General features: G+C 37.1%; 3 protein-coding genes and 1 long non-coding RNA gene across 7 annotated transcripts; 2 read left to right on the top strand and 2 right to left on the bottom strand.

Annotated features, from left to right (window-relative positions):
* The first annotated feature begins 1562 nt into the window (after positions 1–1562).
* Positions 1563–3574, top strand: LOC114521761 (neuropeptide FF receptor 1-like). Its single transcript, XM_028542300.1, has one exon. It carries the CDS (start codon positions 2340–2342, stop codon positions 3444–3446), a length of 1107 nt encoding a protein of 368 aa, XP_028398101.1. The 5' UTR covers positions 1563–2339; the 3' UTR covers positions 3447–3574.
* Positions 3575–5065: 1491 nt separating this feature from the next.
* Positions 5066–7833, bottom strand: LOC114521790 (2-hydroxy-3-oxopropionate reductase-like). The gene is made up of 2 exons (XM_028542331.1): positions 7236–7833; positions 5066–6062 (listed from the first exon to the last, which is right to left on the bottom strand). The coding sequence occupies exons 1-2, from the start codon at positions 7657–7659 to the stop codon at positions 5407–5409; spliced, it is 1080 nt and encodes a 359-aa protein (XP_028398132.1). The 5' UTR covers positions 7660–7833; the 3' UTR covers positions 5066–5406.
* Positions 7395–8460, top strand: LOC114521791. The gene is made up of 3 exons (XR_003686845.1): positions 7395–7576; positions 8097–8207; positions 8312–8460. It is a non-coding gene; the product is annotated as an uncharacterized LOC114521791 (long non-coding RNA).
* A 1539-nt stretch (positions 8461–9999) lies between these two features.
* LOC114521959 (rRNA-processing protein UTP23 homolog) lies at positions 10000–15605 on the bottom strand. 4 transcript variants are annotated; one of them, XM_028542537.1, is made up of 8 exons: positions 15510–15605; positions 14618–14707; positions 13844–13987; positions 13503–13577; positions 13122–13201; positions 12631–12801; positions 12461–12551; positions 10002–11666 (listed from the first exon to the last, which is right to left on the bottom strand). In XM_028542537.1, exons 1-7 carry the CDS (start codon positions 15595–15597, stop codon positions 12477–12479), a joined length of 723 nt encoding a protein of 240 aa, XP_028398338.1. In that variant the 5' UTR covers positions 15598–15605; the 3' UTR covers positions 10002–11666; positions 12461–12476. The 4 variants fall into 4 exon arrangements, with proteins under 4 accessions (XP_028398336.1, XP_028398338.1, XP_028398337.1 ...); XM_028542536.1 differs by having other exon boundaries at positions 10004–11295; XM_028542538.1 differs by having other exon boundaries at positions 10004–11193.
* Positions 15606–17610: the final 2005 nt, after the last annotated feature.

The following is a 17610-nucleotide window of genomic DNA, read 5'->3' as shown; positions in this document are numbered from 1 at the left end:
AAGAGACAAAAATATAAGTGATGATGCGAAATATGTTGTAGCTGTTGTCTGATTAGATAACCACCTCCAAAAAACCCAAGAATATCCGGTAGTTTATCTTTTGTCTGGAAAACAAACCACGGACGTGAGACTTTTCGGACTTTCGCTTGAGTATCTGGAAAAATGTCACCAGGCACCAAACCTGAGACCTCCATGAACATTTCATAGTTCGTAGCGAATCACAACAAGGCTGACATTGACATTGTAATTTCAATATCAAAGCCTGCCGAAAAAAGCGTTAGATATGGGATACGTGATAGGGTATGGGATAAGTCATAGACATAGTGACATGTGTTTGCCACTAAAACTTCTTAATTTCCTAAATTAATATTTTTTTTCCTGAAACTTGAATGTACTGGGGTTTTACTGCACAGTGTACAGACTTCTAATTCTTGTGTATTATTAATAGTAATATTCTCCCCTCTTCAGACTTCATCGCGAAGACAAACTCACATGCTTACTGTGAAGTTGATATATCTGGCAACTTGCAACACAATTTTTTAAGTAGATGCATGTGTGAAAAGAGTAAAAAAAACGGCATTTTTTAATATTTTTTATAAAGCTCGTGTTATCTCGAGACCTGTTTTCTAGTGAATTATTATTACTTGAATATATTTTACTTGAATTCGCCCTGTTCCTGCAAGTACACTTCCTAAATCATTCAGCAATGCAAAACTCCGGAACTTCATTTCAAGTTGAAAGAAAAAAAATCGACACGTACGTCGTTGTGAATTGACGCTTTTGTAATTAAAAGCGAGCATTTTCAGTAGTGAGTAGGTTGTTGTGACGAGTGAAAAAGAGCCTCTATATTGCACGATTATCACCGCCGATACGGATTATATATATCTATGTATGCATACTACAAGGAATACACTATAAATAAACCTATACAACAAACAGTGTAATTCATCCGCAGACATTTTCAAAGATACCTTCCTATTGTTAGATGCAAGAGTTGTTAGTTTTTTATAAAATAACATGAATTTTTCAATAATATTGAAAGTATCAAAACATCCCGCGCAAACACCGCAGATTTTTGGCGCGATTCCTAATCTTTAATTCATGAATCACTGAAGCTTGTTATATACACATATTTGTGCGCTTTTAATGTGTTGTGGTTTCTGGCTTTTAATGCAAAGGTAAAATGCAAATACTTGTTGTATTGATAGGGATTCAGCATTTAACAAACAGCACGGCAATCGAATTGGCTTATATGTGATTATCAAACAGGTGAACGTTTATATCGCATATCGCGTGTACCGGATTTCACAGAATGTGTTTCATTCTTGTTTGCGTGTTTTGTTACATCTGCGACTCACGAAGAACGCTTGGCCGAAGATATATTTTTCTGATAACAATCTTCGTGTTTTTGATTGCACTCTTTGTACGACTTCCTGTGAACAGATCATTCTGTTTTCAGTATTAAGATAAGAGGAATGGAAGAAAATTGTTTGAAATACAGAAGACGTGTTTTTGTAGCGGTCTGAATGCACTCAGTGATTGACTTTTCAAAGCAACTGGACTGTCAGCAGCTTTATATCAATTTACGTGTTTACAATCGTTAAATTAATTAAAGATAAATGCTAAAGAATCGCAATTACTTATGCTCCCGTACTTATCGAATCTGAGAGAGGAAAGTAAGGAGACGCTAACTGTAAACGCGACCGCCAACTACAGTTCATGACAATGAATGGTCAGGTCTGAACAATGGTCACTCCATTAATCACTACGGTTCGCGTGGAATGATTTGACCTTTCAGATATCTTGGAAAACCGCTTTAGTTTGTGTCCCTACGGTGTGGCAAACTCTCCAACGGGTGCGCAAGTATAAGGAAGTATAAGACTCGCCTACTGTTAATGACATAGCATTGGATTGTTCAACCACTTCGTTTTTTTTTGTCAGCTACGTTGGGGAACAATTCTAACATTTTTGACAATTGCGCAAGGATCTTGAGCCGCTAATGTCTAGTTTATAAGTTACCTACGTACACACGTTTGGTTTACAGGCCCAAATACAAAGGCACAGTTCAAGAATCACCGTTTGATGATTGTTTTACCTACGGCTACGCTGTGTGTATTGGATTTCGTTTCTAATCTTAATTGGAAAAGAATTTGGACATTTTTCAACAAGCGCGGGTATCCGCCAAGTGCCTTCTGTTTACGTTCAGTAAGGATACTAAACCAGACTAATTCACGGTTCAATATTTGATTGTTTAACCTCTGAACCGTTTATGTTAAACCTTATTTAACGTGAAAACAATATAGATTGGTTGTTTTTCTCCATAACGGACAATTCCAGCGATGCCTGAGACAAAAGATATTTTCATTGGAATGACAGTGGCAAACGTCGTCATCCTCATTCTTAACACAATTGGCAATTTTCTCGTCATTCAAGCCATCGTACGAACCAATCGACTGCGCACTGCTTCCAACTTTTTGGTAGCTAATCTAGCTTTTTGCGATCTCATGTCACCATTATTAAACATTCCCATTGATATTTCGGTAGAGGTATCCTCCCTCGCGTGGCATTATGGTCCTGTTGTATGTCGCATAATTTGGCCAGTAGCAACAATGATGACTACGTCCTCAGCCCTAACGCTTGTTGCCATTTCTATCGATCGTTCAAGGGCACTTCGTCATCCTTTCGTGACAAAACTTACATTATATCAAGCAGTGGGAACTGTTTTGTTCATACATGTAGTCTCACTGTTGCTTATAATCCCATATTCCATAGCTAGCGTGATTATTGATGGACAATGCGCCGAAGACTGGAATGCGAGCATATTTACATCGCGTCAATATACTCTTATAATTTTTCACGTACAGTATCTCATGCCGTTGATCGTATTAGCTTTAGTTTACAGTTGTGCTGCTCGTTATTTGCGTCGCTCCACCCTAAGCCTGATAAAGCTGGAAGAATGTACGGATTCTAGCGTGGAACAGTCGGAAACCAAATCATTGAGAAGACGCCGAAGCAACGCACCAAACAGTCCAAGAAGACAGGCGAGTTTAACAATTCGCCGAGAACAAAACACGCGTGTAATGAAAATGTTCGCGGTCGTTGTAACAGTTTTCGCGTTTTTGACTTTGCCTAATAATGTTCGTTGGATGGTAGATGATTTTGCCAACCATACTCAGTACGCACACAAAAACTTAGTCTCCTTTCTATGTACAATGTGTACGTATTTCAATTGTTTCGCCAACCCAATAATTTACGGGACTTTCTCAAGAGATTATAAAGTTTCTTTCCTACGCGTGCTGACGCTAGGTCGTTATGGCAACGCTTACGAGTCAAAACCAAGACGTACAGGTTTATCGAGATTGCCTTCGAGTTTTCGACGAAGACGTTCATTGAACAATTTCCGTGATGATATGAATCGTAGAGAAGTAACGGGGACAATGGTTTGACAATATTGCTATAAATATTTTGAATTGAATTTATAGCAGTACAGTAGACACAAATCTAGATTCTAGATTCAGTATGTATAGTTTATTGTAAATATAAAGATATCCAAATTCCAAAACGTTAACTTATATTTTGGCATTAACTGAGAAACATTGATACCATAATGGAAATGAAATAAAAATGTATCCACTTTACCCAGTTAAACTTCGTTAAAATTCAACCTTTACACTCTCTTATGTCTGTAATGAGAAACGTTCAGTTTTTCTGTTCAAATTGCAATGGTTGGTTGATTACTCATTGCAGACCATCCTATGGTAGACCATTGACAAAAGTGTTAAACTAGAAGTTCTTATCAGAAGGAAAAAATGCTGCCAAAGATCTGAATTAAAATCTTTACTTAAATGTCAGATGAATTTTAGAGACAGTTTTATCCAGAAATTTTTGAAAGACCAGAGCAACATTGTGACATTAATGAGGTGAACATAATTGTACTGGTACAGTCTAGACTCTAGATCTAAGTGTCCGTTAAGTGTGCCTCGCAAAGGCTTGGGGCAATAATGGTATTACTATGAATACAAAACATTTGATTATTTTAATTTATCATTCATTTAGTCAGTTTAACATTTTAGGTTTTCAACTCAAGATGTTTTTATATTCGAGGAGGGGTCATCCTAAAAACATATATTCGAAAAATAGAGACCGTTTAAACATGGAATGGCACCACATCTTGCTGCCCGCATCTAGTGGCTAGTGGCGCGCTCACATATCACGCAGCAGCCATCAACACCATGTAAACACAAGTCACTTGATCCTATCAAAGCTGTCGTTATTTCCTTGGCAAGAAGGCCAATGATAAGAAGTGCTGGGTTGGTATGAACATTGTTGTCTCTTAATCTTAGGTATTTAGCATCATGAAACATGATATGTACTACTTTCGTTAATGTACTTCCGTGGATTATTACGCGGAAATAAAGAAACAATTTTGTCGTGTCTTCGAGGAGCAACACTATTAAGCCTGGTTTCCATTAAATCGTAATAATCGACTGCAAACACAGAAATATTTTATCACATCAGTTACCTTGACACATACACGACAGGGACAACTAAATGGAAACCAGACAATAATAAAAAAGTTGCATGTACTTCTCAGAATTGATGAACTCTTTAGGAATGCGATATAATTTGTTAACATGTAATCAAATCAGTTCCTTATTTGTCATCACTTGGTAAGAAAAGTTGAAAAAATTCTTCATCGTCGGGAGAACAAACAAGGGAATGAAGGTTTTAATGAGAGGTTTAATGATTGCTGCTTTCCAGATGCCGCACAATTCAATTTGTTTACCCCAATGAAAATCTCTAAACGCTGGCGACATATGCTACACCGTTACAATTACCGTTGTCGTGACCAGTCAGAAACAGGGACCTGTAGATATAGTGCATATATATTTGTATATTAGTCACTCAATAAACTATAGTCATGCACAGTAAAAAACACAGGTCAGTGGCCAGAAGCATTCTGAGTAAGAACCGGAAAACATGAATTTCGTAAATTGAAAGAGTGAACGTCATTAGGTCTATTAAAGCCAAATGCTGAGATTATTTTAAAAATAGTTTTATTCCATACGAAATTACAACAGAAGAACTTCCTAACTATATTGTCATACTGCTGATTGATATATTTCATGTATATGATTAGGCCAAATTTAGGACGTTCAATCGTTGATTGTTTGACGTTCGTCACTAAATTACTATAGAGTATAGTACCTCATAAAAAGCTCTTGCGAGCAATGTAATATATTCAGGTGAATTTCGGGATTCATAGAATTCATAGAAGTTATATATATCATCTAATTTGTAAAATCATTCTTCCTAATGCTATTTCCTATACAAATAGGCATTGTGGTGTTTTGAATGTTATGAAATTAAAGTCTCTAATAATTAATAAACGTTCCTACACAATAATCATTGTTCATCGTTGTAAACCTTGGTTTTTGTTGTATGCACGACAGCCATGGAACCGCCCACATGCTCAACAGAGTATGTCCAATCTTCAAAGCCGTCAATCTGCAATGGCTCGTTCAGATCCTCTTCCAATAATTTCGGTGGGGAAGAGGAGCCTTCTTCATCTCCATACCTGAGGCGAGCGCGGTTGTATATCTGCTCTGTGAGTGCCAGCGTTTCAATAGGAACTCCAAATTTACGAGACAATTCATAACCAAGGTTTAAATCTTTGCAGTGGAGATTCAGGGTAAAATCAGGATCATAACTACCGTTAAAGATCAATGGTGCCTCTGTTTCCCAGACATAAGTATTTCCTGCACTAAACCTAATAGCGTCGAACAGAGCTTTCAGATCCACGCCACCTTTCTTCCCCAACATCAAGGCTTCTCCCATTGTTACATTATTAACAGCAGCCAGCATGTTAGAGATGACCTTCGCAATCGTGGCTGTTCCAATTTTTCCCATGTGGAGAACCACCTTGTTGGTCTGTTGAAGGATCGGCAAACATTCTTTAAACAGACGTTCATCACCACCGACGAGTACTGTCATTTTACTTTGCCGCAACAGTGCAACACCACCAGTTATTGGAGCTTCTAGCACTTGGATACCTTTCTTATCTTAAAAGAGAAATGCATAGTTCCTTTTGATAATTAGATTACATATATTGTGTTTGCTGGAGAATTGATTCGCTCACTACTTATCAGTTATGGAGTGAGTCTCCAGGGCCATGCATTAATGGTATTGTCCCACAAAATATAGGTAAAACTTTTTCTGATTGGTCCGGAGTAAGAGGAGGTGAGTACTGAGATTTGGTGAAGGGGAGGTAAGTACCGGGATTTTCAAAATTAAATTACAACCTCCCTCTATGTGTTAGTGGCCTCACTCCTTGCAAATTTGTTTGTTATAATGATGTCCAATCAAGTGCACAAGACATTAATTATATCAAGAAATTTTATTTTTATATACACTCCCAAACATGCATTTCAGTTGAAAATATAACAATGATAACATGACACAAATTGTATTGTATAAAATAAGCCCCTAAAAATGCAATCATGAATCTGCATGTATAAAAATTCCAAAATATATTAAATTGGAATTTTTGCCTGTTTATAGTCTCAACAGAAAATTTTCATAATGATTCTGGTTAATGTGGAAGGGTACTAAAGAATTTCACTCGGTTGTTGTGCAAAGTGAGGTGCCACATTACCCTTTTTGCATAAAGTGAGGGAGACTTAGCACCTTCTGCCTTCAACACCCTTAAAACTAAGGAGAGGAAACCTGCCCACATCCAACCTGCCCACATCAAACCTGTGAAATGGCATGCCCTGGGAGGAGAGTCTTACTTAGAGCGGTTTTCCACTTGCAGGAAAATAGTTCAATAAGTCTTGCAAAATCTGGATTTTGACAGAATAAATTAATTGGTTCAGCTTGACTCATTTCATTTCAAAAGAAAATATTCAAATGTATTGCTGGTAAACTATTTCTCTGCAAGTTGAAATGCAACCTTAACCTGCCCTTTTCCTGCAAAACTCTCAACACACCTCTCCCCCATGCATGGGCAAGACATACCTCAATTCACATCCTACCTGCTTCAGTTGCAAGGTCTAAAGTCTGCTGATAATCCATGGTTGAATGATCAACACCCCCCCCCTGCATGGACAAGACATACCTCTACTCAAGCCCTACCTGCTTCGGCTGCAAGCTCCAAAGTCTGCTGATAATCCGTGGTTGAATGATCAACACCCCCCCCCCTGCATGGACAAGACATACCTCTACTCAAGCCCTACCTGCTTCGGCTGCAAGCTCCAAAGTCTGCTGATAATCCGTGGTTGAATGATCTATCCACACCCCTCCTGGTCGCAACCCGGCTAAAACTCCACTCTCTCCTGTCATAACATCCCTAACATGCGGAGGTGCAGGAAGTGCTGTCATTACCACATCACATATTTCCGCCAGCTCTCGCGGGGTCTTTGTACGTGGAATATTTCCGGGTAAATTTTTGCCAGCTTTGGGCTCGCAGTCATGTAGCGCCGACACAGTAAATCCTGCTTTGAGAAGATTCGTTGCCACTTTTTCACCAACTGTACCCAAACCAATGATTCCAATCGCTTCGTTTGAAGTAGATTCAGTTGAGTATGCTACAGATTTATAACTAGTTCGCCAGTTGCGAAAATTTCGCGGTAGAGAACGAGAAAATATACGCGCAGCCATTTCGGATATTGCAAAATAAGCCGGTGTTTCCGCAACACGCTATCAAAATTTCCATAATACATCATCATTGCTCCCGGCAGGCACAGAATCATACAGAAGGCCATTCAGCTGACGGGACTTATGTGCTGCTGCAGAGTGCAGTCTGAATTCATGTTCGATTTCGCGACCATAACTCTTGGATACTTACATTAGGAGTATATATATGCAACCTAATAAAACTTTTTGGTTCTTGAGCAGCATCGTTCCTGCGTTTGGTCTCTTAGAATGGAATGAATGCTATAGCAACATGTAAATCTACTTCCAAAAGGCATAACTTACTTGTCATCACCTGTTACTAAATTTTTTTTCTTTGTTGAAAATGATCGTTGCAAAACAAGGAAATGAAGGTGTTTGATAAAAGCTAATGAATGTAAAAAATAATGACTGTTGTTTTTTAGATGCCGTACAAGCCGACTAGAATTTTTTACACTTATGGGTTTGATCTCAATTCTAGTAAATGCCGGACCAGAAAAAAATGAATGTAACAAGGGATGCAACCTAGGAACAAGGTCAATCATGAGAGCTGTTTTAGGCCATCAAGCAGTCAACAATTACTACGAAGTCAGTGCATAAAGAACTCTTGAAATAGGTTATGACTTTTATCGTTTTTTAGGGGATTTTTACAACGTTAGAAACACTCTTCCCTTGGCGTAGCGTTATCCAGGCATCGTACAACTGAGCATGATGTAAAAATTTCTGCAGGATGTATCAAAAGTGGACGCTTTCATATCTAAATTTGGCAAATATCCCGTTGCAGTAATTCAGTAATTTTCTAATGCGACACACGTTATTCTCAGTGAATAGACCTGTCAAATCTCCACAATAAATGAGTAATTACAGTCAGTAGACCTCCCTAGCTTGTATGTAAATTAACCACACGATACAGAGACATGACGAATAGAAGTAATTTTAAAACAAGTGACTTAAAATAGGTTAATTCGCATATAAATTGAGATGGTTTATTGACTATTTTAATTTGAAAAGTTCTATTTTTCATTCGCCCCGTGTTACCGTTAGTTTCCCACAATCAATGCCAAAATTAAATTTCATGTATAATCGCAGCAAGAAACGTCCCCATGGCCATGCATGAAATGGCTATGGCCTTATATAAAGCTTTTTACCGGTCTTGGAAGGCGTTTTACAGCAAAGAAATATTTTATCATCTACCCACAAATTGAAAATGTATCTATAGTATACAAAATACTGAGATGTGGTCGTTTGAACGGAGTGGGGCGAGTTTAAGTGAGCAAGAACTCCGTTAGGGGTAGAAAAACTATTATTAAAAACGTCACTGCATTTGATTGAACAATTAAATTTTTTTTAAAATAAAAACCCAGCCCCGAATGGAATAGGACACATATAAAGGTGTTTTTTTAATTTAAACTGTCACATTCAAACGGTTGTTTTGGTAGATGTGAACGAGTGGCTGTGTCATTGTCAGATATTGAGGTTTAGATGAATAAGTGTACCTATATATACATGATAACCTTGCACCTTCGAGGCGGATTATCCTCAATGATAATGAATAAAACAGCACGTCACAGCACAATAGATTTTATCTTATTTGAGTTACAAAGGATTATAGACTTTTTACAGCCTTTCATAACTTTTAGACATTTTGACTGGCCGTCTTTTAGGCAAATAGTTATCCGTCCGAAGTGTGAGAGAAAAACATACATTTTTCATTGCTCCAAAAATTATTTCGTGGCGGTCATTATCGCGTATATACAAACATTACAACAGCTAGTGTAATGCTGCTTCGAGCTTCCTGTGTTATTTCATAAAAACATGAAGGTTAAAAGGAAGAAGTATGCCGGTGTTCTATACTGAATAACTGAAATGCGATGTAATATTACGCCACCCACATCTTGGTACAGAAATTTTCATTAGCAGGCAGTCTTCTTGTCGCCAATATTAATCATAAATTCCTTAAGACACCACTCACTCAGTAACAAAGGTCAGTATACTTTCATTAGAGGGCATTATGTCGTCTTGGCGAAACAATTTGCATCCTAGCGACACTTAATGACTTACACAAAGCTCGAATCGTAAACTTGGGCTTGTAAATAAACTTTCAATTGAATACGATGACACAACAATATTGAGGACTCCCTGCTGGAACTGCGAAACAATAGACAATAGAAATATGCAGATTAACTGCAGCTCACCAGCATAATAGATAACCCTTCTAAATTAAAACATTACACAATTTCCGTATGTCAAATAATCAAATTTCAAAACAAACTAAAACCCCCATGCATAGGTGATGTAAACTATTTAATAATTTTACTTCAGAGATTTTACAAGTTACAAATTATTTACATAATGTTGATTTACACATAATATCTCACCTAAAAACTCCATATAATTACACATGCAATCTTTTTGTACAAAATATACCTATACAAAACTATACTTTTCCCAATATTCCCTGATATATTTCAAATAACACGTTGATGAACTATTGAATCTGTTTGTTATTAGAAGTGCAATATCATTCTTTAGCGTGACCAGTGTTAAGAAGGTGCCGTTGCATGTTGAAGCTTTCAATTTCAATTCTCGCCGACTAAGATCATACGATGTAATCGAATACCGTACACAATTAAAAAAGCCAAATGCAGGACAGGAAAATCCCATTTTCTCGACCAAGTACAAGACCGAGATTACACCACACCGCGTGCCCAGTAAATATTCATATTCACCATTAAAGCCCAGAAAAGACAGTGTCATTTGTCAAGAATCCTGATGCCACATCGTTTGATCGACAATTTCCAACTATCTTTATCCAACAACCTTTTCAGGTCAAAATTGCAGCATACGCTATTTTTTCTGCTTCAAAAATGTAATTCCAAGGAAAAAAAGTCCGAGGCACACAGCTAAACCGCCTCCAAAATTACTTGTAAAATTATTCGAATTTGATAATTTCACCAAACGCTCTTCTTCCAATTTGTCTCCTAAATCTCGGAGTTTACCTGCTACAGTCATTTTACTGTTTTCCAAGAGTATTGCACAGTTCAATAACGACATTATAACTCCTTTGTTTTGCACGTCGCAAAACTATCAAACTATTTTCATATACTTCATAAGTGATTCTCTCTGCAGCAAAACATATACACAACGTCAGCTTTGTTTTCTTTTGACGATTTGGCCCCAGCAAGGTTCTATTTATAACTGAACGACTGTGATACTGATGGGTAACTCTGATTGGTTAGCTTGTAAAAAAGTTCAGAGGAAGTCCATATACACTAGAATTCTGTATTCAAATATCACTTTTCAGATTTCCCCACACGAATTCCACTGGTTCATCCTGCGTTACATGTATAGCTGCATTCTTATCATTATGTCCACAATTTCAATACAAGAGGCTTAAAGGATCTTTCAACGCTTCAAGATAAATTTGGCAAACATCCCATTTTGATGAGGTGGCACATGTTCTGTTCACGTGTACAACAAAAGGCCGCCTTGACTGTACAGTCGCCCAGGACTTTCCCGCCACTAGTAAAACGCCCGCAAAAATGTCAATATGAACAAAGAGTGCATGGTCTGGCACTGGCTGACTGGCAGGGCACAAAGACCGCAATAAATCATTTGAAATAACTGCAATTAGGAAAAAACATTAATGACTTAATGCCTTTTTTGTTTGTCGGAACTTGTATGAAAACAAAAACATTTTACTGGACAAAATCAGAGATTAGAAGTTCAATAGAGTAATTATAACTCTGACTTGGTATATTTATTATGTAAATATGTTCATGGTGAATATTCAACAGAGAAAAAGATCCTGCAGTCTTGTCCAAAGTTCAATTGCGTCCAGTTATTGTCGGTTGATATCGAGTGGGCACTACCGAAATCAGTCTCATTATGGACCACTAACAGACTAACTTCTAGCGAGGGACGTGCTAAATTTAGTTGGATAAGACATGTGTGTTTCAATACCCTGCAGTCAATCAACTATGTTCCAAAGAAAACTATTAAAAAAACAAAGATCAGCAATTTTAGCATAGTCCAACATAATTACAGGCCCGATTTGGTGCATTAGGTAAACATATGTTAGTCAGCAATAATAGAACTGCAGTCTATTTTTTGACTTTCAAATTGTGTTGAGTCGCCCAATTTTAGATCATAGTATCCTCTTGCAAAGCCAAGGATCAAAAACTCTCAATACCATGCAGCAAAACCTAATTCTTTAATTACGGAATATAATAATGCAGAAGAACATTCTTTGCTGATGGTTTTTGTCATATTTTTTTTTATTTCGCCAATATTCATTTCGAAAACGAAATCTGCTAGCTCGCATTTATCACTGCGATCTCGTGACAAGTGTCATTTTGTAACATACAGGCCAGTCTGGTATTTTAGTCGCTTTATTTTCATTTCGTCGTGACCTGTCACTATAGTGACATGTGATTGATGCGGAATAGCCCAAGTTTATCTCGCCTTTTGTGTGGGGTATGCAATTAAGTCCTACTGATCTCAGAGATATAACCACAATCTTTTCCATCAGCCACTTGTCGACAAGCAGACGAAATAGAAACTAAACTTCACCCTAGTGACTGATGATTGAGGCGAATTTCTAAGCAATATTGCATGAGGTCAAATACAGATCATAGCGAACAAACTCAACAAAGGAAGATTTTGGAACAATTAAAAAACACTATATCCGGTAGAAAGCGGCAAGCGCAATCCAGCTTTAAATCAACCAGGCTACGGTTCTTACTGAGTTACTGTATGACATGCTGTGTGTACTTGTACAATAACTTACATGTTCTGTACTGTGGTCATGAATTCTGTCCCAGTACCTCCAGAACGTGGGCAGGAATTTTATTTTTTCTTCGTTTTCTTGAGGATGATTTCTATAATTTTAAAACATGTATTTTACAAACCTACAACACTAAAATAAAATATTACATTCCTTAAAAATCTACGTCTTACATTGCTCGCGATAGGACCATCTTGACTGATTTTCTTTCTCTTGCAAGATAGAGGATTTGGTCCTTTAGCTCGTTTTCTTTTCCGTTTTTTTATCTCTGGTTCATCATTTGTTTTCAATCTTTCTAAAATTCCTCTTTCATGCTCAGTTGGTTCAGTACGAGCTCTTTCTACCTGTCCAAGAAATAAACTTGTTTCAATCGCATGACAGTTTTGCAAACCATGTAGTCTTTACTTCTATAGACAATCTTAATATGGCAGACTGCTTGTCGTAAACAGATATTTCACTGAAGACCATGAAAAGGAAAGGGGGTTGAAAAAAGTGATAAATACGACAATGATGGAAATGAACATTGTTTTCGGGGCTGCCTATGAATAAACATCACGTCAGCGACTTAACATTTCATTTCTATTATTGCAATTTACCAAGACTTTGACGCTCGATCACAAGAGTTAATTCCTTGAAAAAATAGTTATTTTCCTTTATTATGTACCTCAGTTGCTTTCTTGGTGCAAGCAAAAGATGGCTTCTCCATCACAATACAATTGTAGTTTATATATAACAATGGCACACCTTCAGGAGTGAAAAATTATGATGCAAATTGTTAGACGACCAAGAACTTTTTAAGAGCCTTTTTAGAGGAGGGGCTTTTTTGAAAGGGGGGCTTATTTGTTGATCCATAAACTCTTAGATAATTTTCTTCCAAATATAAGATGTTGATGTCATCATGTAATGCAAAAGACACTGGTTAGGGACTGGGTTCAAAAAGAAAATATTTTGTGCACATAACATGGCGACAGTACCATAGGAAGCATATATGGATATATGGATATTGGTGGTTATATTGGGTACTCAAGGGCTACAAAAAACGAACCTGGAATTTTTCTAAATCTGTTACGCAGGTGTTTGTCCTGAGTAGCAACAAAATATCTTTTTTCATTCTTATCACCTGAACGAATAAAAAATCCATCCTTGTATACGTACTTACAAACATCAAAAAAAATATCAAAAGTTTTGTGGAGTCAAACACATGCATCATTACATTGGCCAAAATTATCAGACCTACTAACAACCTTATTTACAAAAATTAAATTCGAGATGGAATAATTCCTAAACTCAATTTAATGAAATTGTATTGTTTCATTAATCATCTGTTACCATAAAAGGTCTAACCATTGGTCCTAGATTCACACAATCAAATTACTGTTTACATACCAACCAAATGAGCGACACACTCAGTTGCTGGAACATGTTCACGATGGCTGCACTTGCGAGTTTTAAACCTCTTCGCAATAACAAGAGCACCATAAAGGGCACCTCCAAGACTTTCAAGTTCATGTAATACACACTCCGTGGTCACTTTTATATGTCAAGGATGAAAATCTCATATTCAACTCATTACCTAGTGTTTCAGTTAATTTCAAGTATAATTTTATATAAAATCATACCACGTCAATCTATCATGAACAGAATGTCCATAAGTATGTCTTTTTGGAAAGGATTAATATAAACTTATATTTCAAAGAGGGGTTGTTTTATGTATATTACATGTCTAATAAATGCTTGTCTTTTATAGATGCCCTGTGTTTAAATAATTTATAGATGCTTTTTCTGATCAACATTCTATAATGCTGGCTTAAACATGGTCCAGTCATTGCCAGTAAAGAATATCCAAAGATTATGTTAGCATGTATGTAAATGGGTACATAAGAGTGACTTATTTTTAAAGCTGATGACCCTATTATGATTCTCATCATTCAACACATTGCAATAACTTGAATAAACATGCTGGAAATATCATAAAAACAATTAAAAATTATACTTGTGTCACAAATTCACTTATAGGGACTGCTAAAATGTACTTTCATTTTTTCATTTATGTAAAGTGCTTTGGTGCTATATGAAAGAAGTTAGAGAGATCCATCACACTCTACTCTGGCACACTCCACTTCCATAGCACTGATCAATCAACAGCTTAGTAAAGGATACACAGCTGTATATCTGCATCCAAATACTTGGGCAATTGTTCTTTGATGTTGATTCTATTTTGTAAGGCTGCCTGACAAAATGTCCCATCAACTATGGAATATGAAAGAAGTACAATATATCTGCAACTGTATTAGCCATGAAAATGGCAAACAAGGAAACAAGATGCATATAAAATTTATCAACCTTGTGAGAGGCTGGATAATTTCATATATAAAACCTGTATTAATTAATAGCGGGAACAGAATGGACAACCTAGCAAATGTAGTCGCATAAATCCATTGTGTGTTGTTTAGGTGAAAATTAACTACATGCAATCTGTATAATTTTGTTAGGCTTAAGCCCAACAATGATTAGAATTCAAAATCTGCTAGAATTTTGAAGAATGCATGACAGGACAGATCAAGCCAACAAAACAGGTGGGCACTTTCCCAGTCTCGTCAAATTAATTCCACAAGGGATATAGGGAATATCCTGCATGGTTAGATGGCCGCTTTATCGCATCCTTAATTTTGCTTTATGTTTGTCCAATGGAGAATAGGAAAATGTGTTTGTGCTCACTAATTTATTTATGGTCCTGGGCCTGTGTACTCATGTCTTGTAAATAGGCAGTCCATGATAAGTCAAGTACTAAAGTGAATACCACAATGTTGTAATCACAACATAGACTAAATTTCACTTAGGATTTCTTGTCATGAAGATTCATATACTTTAGGAGTTAGAAAAGGCAAGTATACGATATTCGGATAGGTTAAGACAGAATTAAAGGAAATAAAATTGTCTATTTTATAAATATCAACATCACTACATTTGCTAATATTTCTTCCTATTAAACATGCCACGAATTTCTCTGCAAAATTCTTAAAAGAATTAATGGACACATCATGTTACTTACTAAGTATTTGATAAGGCTCAAAGACGCCAAAAGAATTTTTAAAAAGATTTATATACTTTTTAACCGTCTTCTGTCGTTTGACCTTCATGCTGCTGTTTCTTCTGAATTCTGATTAAAATTGGAAATCGGAATTCCTTAAATAATAGGATAACAGATTTCCTTACATCGGTGTTCTGACTTCTGATGCCCGGGGCGAGGATACTTGGAGCGGGGGGGAAACTATCGGACGCCCTTCCTATCAATGTTTCTCTGCTCAACCAATTCACTGAGACGTAGATATAAGACTTTAGGGCTGTTTCTGATCGCTACACCCTTGTTACAGAGATTATTCCTGTTTATCACACCGAGGTTGCTACTTCCCACGCTCACGCAAAGATTTGCGTGGATACCAGTAAACGTCGAGTCCTCGTAGAAAACTTTCTACAGCAAAGCTCCTACGACTCTAGAGACTTTCCATTACTTGTGTTCAGTATTCAAAGCTCTTAGGGAATATTGCGAAATAATTTCTCTTTTGTGAAATGTTTCTTTTAACTAAAAAGTCGGCCAGTCCCAGCTGCCAGCCTTCGTCATATTAGAAACAATCATCTGCGGCCAAAGGGAACAAGAATTAGTGAATTACAGCTCAGTTTTCTATGACTACAAAGCGTGTTCCATTTCAAATCTTACAAAAACTAATCATTTAATTCAGTGTAATAATTACAGTCTTAACAATACATCTTCAACTGATATTCTTTCAAGCTATATATTTATCAGTAGTTTTCAAAAACCTGAATTTGCCTGGTTTTTAGTAAAATTGATAATGATCACTGTTTACAAATAACAGTTTTAGGGTTAACTTATTGATTGCTTTGATAAAATGGATTGTATGGAAGATCCTGGTACGGGGCACTTGGTGGATACATTTGTTGATCGCTGGATTTATCAGGATACTGGGCATCTTGTGGTACATTCGGAGATTCGCAATTGGGATAAAAAGGATTGTGTAGAGGATTTTGATAATGATGTACTGCGTTGTTACTTGGTACAGGGCAAAGTTGAGCATCGTTGTGATGAAATCCATGACTTCCATTTCCTTGTTGTGTAGGCCTTGCCGGGTTTTGCTGTAAATGGTTTGGGTTGCCCGGTGCTCCATTCTGGAAACCAGGATTATGAGATTGAGGAGCGACACTAGACATATTGCTGTTAGGGTACGGTTGATTTTGATGTTGTGCTGGGTTGATATCAGAAAACTGAGCGCTTCTTTGTTGTTGATTTTGGAACCCAGATCTTTCAGATTCTAGAAGAGGGACTGTTCCGTCTGCCGGTGGCTTTCTTTTCATAAACCAAAACAAAACAATCGATGTTCCAACAGCAAGAAGAAATAGAAAAATACTCACAGTAGTAACAGCAATCATCCATGTTGGTGGAGTGTTCCTCGTGTGGGACTTCATTATGATGCACCTGTTGTCATCTCCACAAGTTTCGCTGGGTCCTCCACAATCTTTGCTTGTTTTACATGACTTTCCAATACAGTCTGCACTACATTCACTTAATTCATACCATTTACGTTTCTTACAACAGTACTGTCCGGTACTACAGTTTGAGTTGTGAGAGCATCTTGAACAGCCTCGATCAACACATTTGTTTGAAATACAACACACATTACGAGCTCCGCCACAATCCTCGTCAATACTACAGATCGTTCCAACACAACTTTCACTACAACTACCTCCAGAAAAGGTTTTCTTCTTGCAACAATATTGGCTTAAATTACACTCAGAATTTATATCACATTTGTTGCTACAGCCGCTTTTAACACACATTCCTGACCGACAACACTCTTCCGAACCACCACAATCATCGTTCCAATTACAAGTTTGTTTTACACAGTCCGCAGCACAAACAGTCTGGTTCCGAGGTAATGTCTTCTTACAACACACATACGTTGAATAACAGTCGTTATTTGTAGCGCATCCAGAGCAACCCTTGTTCACGCATCTTTTAGAACGACAACACATCGATAGGTCGCCACAATCGCTGTCTGTTAAGCAGTAGTGGTTTAGACACGAGTCATATGTACAGGAACGATATTTATTGACATATTCACTGAAATATTCCCCAT

Source organism: Dendronephthya gigantea, unplaced genomic scaffold, assembly GCF_004324835.1.
Source record: "Dendronephthya gigantea isolate DGI-Jeju-01 unplaced genomic scaffold, DenGig_1.0 000021F, whole genome shotgun sequence".
Lineage (NCBI taxonomy): Eukaryota > Metazoa > Cnidaria > Anthozoa > Malacalcyonacea > Nephtheidae > Dendronephthya > Dendronephthya gigantea.
Note: the sequence above shows the minus strand (reverse complement) of the source record. Positions and strands in the feature narration are given on the sequence as shown.

What these genes read in the sequence shown, in the direction of transcription:
- LOC114521790 (XM_028542331.1), bottom strand. Translation starts at nt 7,659, where the DNA reads ATGGCTGCGCGTATATTTTCTCGTTCTCTACCGCGAAATTTTCGCAAC. An exon ending in GGAGCTTGCAGCCGAAGCAG is followed by an intron (nt 6,063 to 7,235) that starts GTAGGGCTTGAG and finishes TTCTCTTTTAAG; the next exon opens with ATAAGAAAGGTATCCAAGTG.
- LOC114521959 (XM_028542535.1), bottom strand. Translation starts at nt 15,597, where the DNA reads ATGAAGGTCAAACGACAGAAGACGGTTAAAAAGTATATAAATCTTTTT. An exon ending in GGATGCAGATATACAGCTGT is followed by an intron (nt 13,988 to 14,617) that starts GTATCCTTTACT and finishes GACATATAAAAG; the next exon opens with TGACCACGGAGTGTGTATTA. An exon ending in GCACCAAGAAAGCAACTGAG is followed by an intron (nt 12,802 to 13,121) that starts GTACATAATAAA and finishes TTTCTTGGACAG; the next exon opens with GTAGAAAGAGCTCGTACTGA.
- LOC114521761 (XM_028542300.1), top strand. Translation starts at nt 2,340, where the DNA reads ATGCCTGAGACAAAAGATATTTTCATTGGAATGACAGTGGCAAACGTC.